At 28.5% G+C, this 2358-nt stretch overlaps 1 protein-coding gene across 1 annotated transcript in view; it reads left to right on the top strand.

The window, feature by feature from the left end:
- The first annotated feature begins 6 nt into the window (after positions 1 to 6).
- LOC106881233 (cation-independent mannose-6-phosphate receptor) overlaps positions 7 to 2358 on the top strand; it is a 159211-nt gene continuing 156859 nt past the window's right edge. The window contains exon 1 of the mRNA XM_052970966.1: positions 7 to 540. Within this exon, the coding sequence (XP_052826926.1) occupies positions 419 to 540 (122 nt within the window). The 5' untranslated portion in view covers positions 7 to 418. The remainder of the gene's footprint in view (positions 541 to 2358) is intronic.

Here is a 2358-nt window from a genome sequence, read left to right on the forward strand (position 1 = left end):
ATATAACGTTTCAATTGTCTTATTTATGTATGTCTATATAGTCACGTTGAAACGCTTGCAATGAACATCCGTGTTATATTACACTCCCCGTATTGCTAAATCAAAACACCAGCAAAAAAAAACAAAAAAAAAAAACGTATTTTCACATAACGAGGAAAAAATAGGAAAAAAAAGTAACAAGTAACTGCAACAATCTCTCTCTTGCTAGTATACACACAAAAATATTTAATTATTATCCTTTAAAACACACATACATTTATTTACTATTAACAGAAACAACACATCACAGGTTTTCATTAATACACGCCGAAAAGACTCATACGTTATATATATATATATATAATATATATGTGTGTACTCATTCAGTATCGTATCAATATTTGCTAAGTAGATATATTTGCTATAGAACAGGAAAAGTATGGCTTGGACAAGGTTTTGGCTATCGTTAATCGTTGCTGTTTTTATTCACGGAGTTTACGTCTTATGTGACAACGAGAAAGGCTGTAAAATTGGAGATTATGATTTCTCACCTTTGGATCTGTACGTATCAATATTAATTCTTTTTTTTTAATGTCTTGATTAAAATCGAATTTCTGTATTTAATATCTTTATATAAACGCTTCAAATCCTGGTTGCAACACCTAAAATCAACAACTTATGCTCGATATATATATATATATATATATATATATATATATATATATATATATATATATATATATATGGTTGTAAATTAAATAAATGACGTACACAGTAAAACTACGTACATTATAAAAATAGAATATACAGGTTGTTAAACTTTTAAATGTTCGATATTTTTGCTGTTATTTCAATGCTAGTTAATTCGATTACGCAAAAGATTATACACATAAACATATATACAAATATATATATATATCATATTTATATATACATATATCCGTGTATATATATATATATATATATATATATATATATATATATAATCATTAAGTCATTCGGGTGTAATAAAATCTTAATAATTGCCCAACAATTGAATTAATTATTGAATACTATTTTAATACTAGAAAGAATATTTTCTCTGTCGTTCTATTACTTGAAAACAAATAATCTTTGTTGTGTCTATTGTTTTGCAAACAAAAAAGTAAGTCTGATTTACCTGTTACATATGTAATATACGCATATGTTTACTGTGACTTATTTTTTTAATTGGTTCATTTTTATTACCTGTTATTCTACTATTTATTATTGACTAGCCCTTTATAACAAATAAAGAATTCCGTATTGATTTTATTCGACTCGCCGGTAGGCCTTGTCTTTCACTTTTCTCAAACCAATAAGGAAGCTTCTACGTATTTCTTAGAAATGGAACGAGACCTGGCTACAATTTCTAGCAGACAGGTCTCATTTTATTTCTTCCCCATAACCCCCATCTAACCGCTTCGAAAAGCATGTGTGGAGAATTCATTTGAACATTGTTGTCCTTGATTACATACAAAAAGACGAGATGGTCACAATCGGAATTCCTTTGAATCATACAGGTCTGCTCTGTCATGGCTGTTGACTTGGGCGTGGGATTTAAGAAGCAACCACCTATTCCAGTTTCTTCAAAACAGTAGAAAACAACAACAAAATAATAGTAATAATAACAATGATTTATTTTAATCAACGTTTAAGATTTTTCTTTTTCTAGAAGCCACGTCCAAATTTAATATTTTATGGGGGCAGTTGTCCTTCAGTTATATAATTTCTTGCACTTAACCAATTCTTAATTATATTACGTATCACTAATGATTATTTTAAAAATTCATGACTTTTGTATGAATGTTTAGTTTCTTAAAATCCATTATATATCTATATAGTTATGGCCGGTTTATAGTGTTACCCAGGGTTTCGCGCTCATAAAGTGCTTAGCTTTACATACGTTAAGTGCCATATCTATGTATTTGAGAAATTTCTATAAAACTGAAGTTTATATCATTAGTTCCTACGTTCGTTTCACCATTGTGGGTGTTTGGAGCTCTGCATTGAATATTATATGTACTATTGGAACATCCAATGCGGAAAGTTCCAAACAATCACGATAGTGAAACGTAAATAGGAACTAATAATATAAACTTGTGTTCATCTATCATAACTAATAATACTACTAAGTATAGTAGTTGCTTAACCTCTGTGCTGAAAGCAGACTGGATGATGATCTACGTCAAGCTCTAAACTTAAAAATAGCAGTCGCACATCTATTTCTACATCAGATGCAATATATATATATATATATATATATATATATATATAGTATTGAAATATACAGAAAAGGAGATTTATTTCCAAGCGCAGAACAATACATTGTATTGTTCTGCACTTGAATATATATATATA

Source organism: Octopus bimaculoides, chromosome 10, assembly GCF_001194135.2.
Source record: "Octopus bimaculoides isolate UCB-OBI-ISO-001 chromosome 10, ASM119413v2, whole genome shotgun sequence".
In the NCBI taxonomy this organism is placed as follows: domain Eukaryota; kingdom Metazoa; phylum Mollusca; class Cephalopoda; order Octopoda; family Octopodidae; genus Octopus; species Octopus bimaculoides.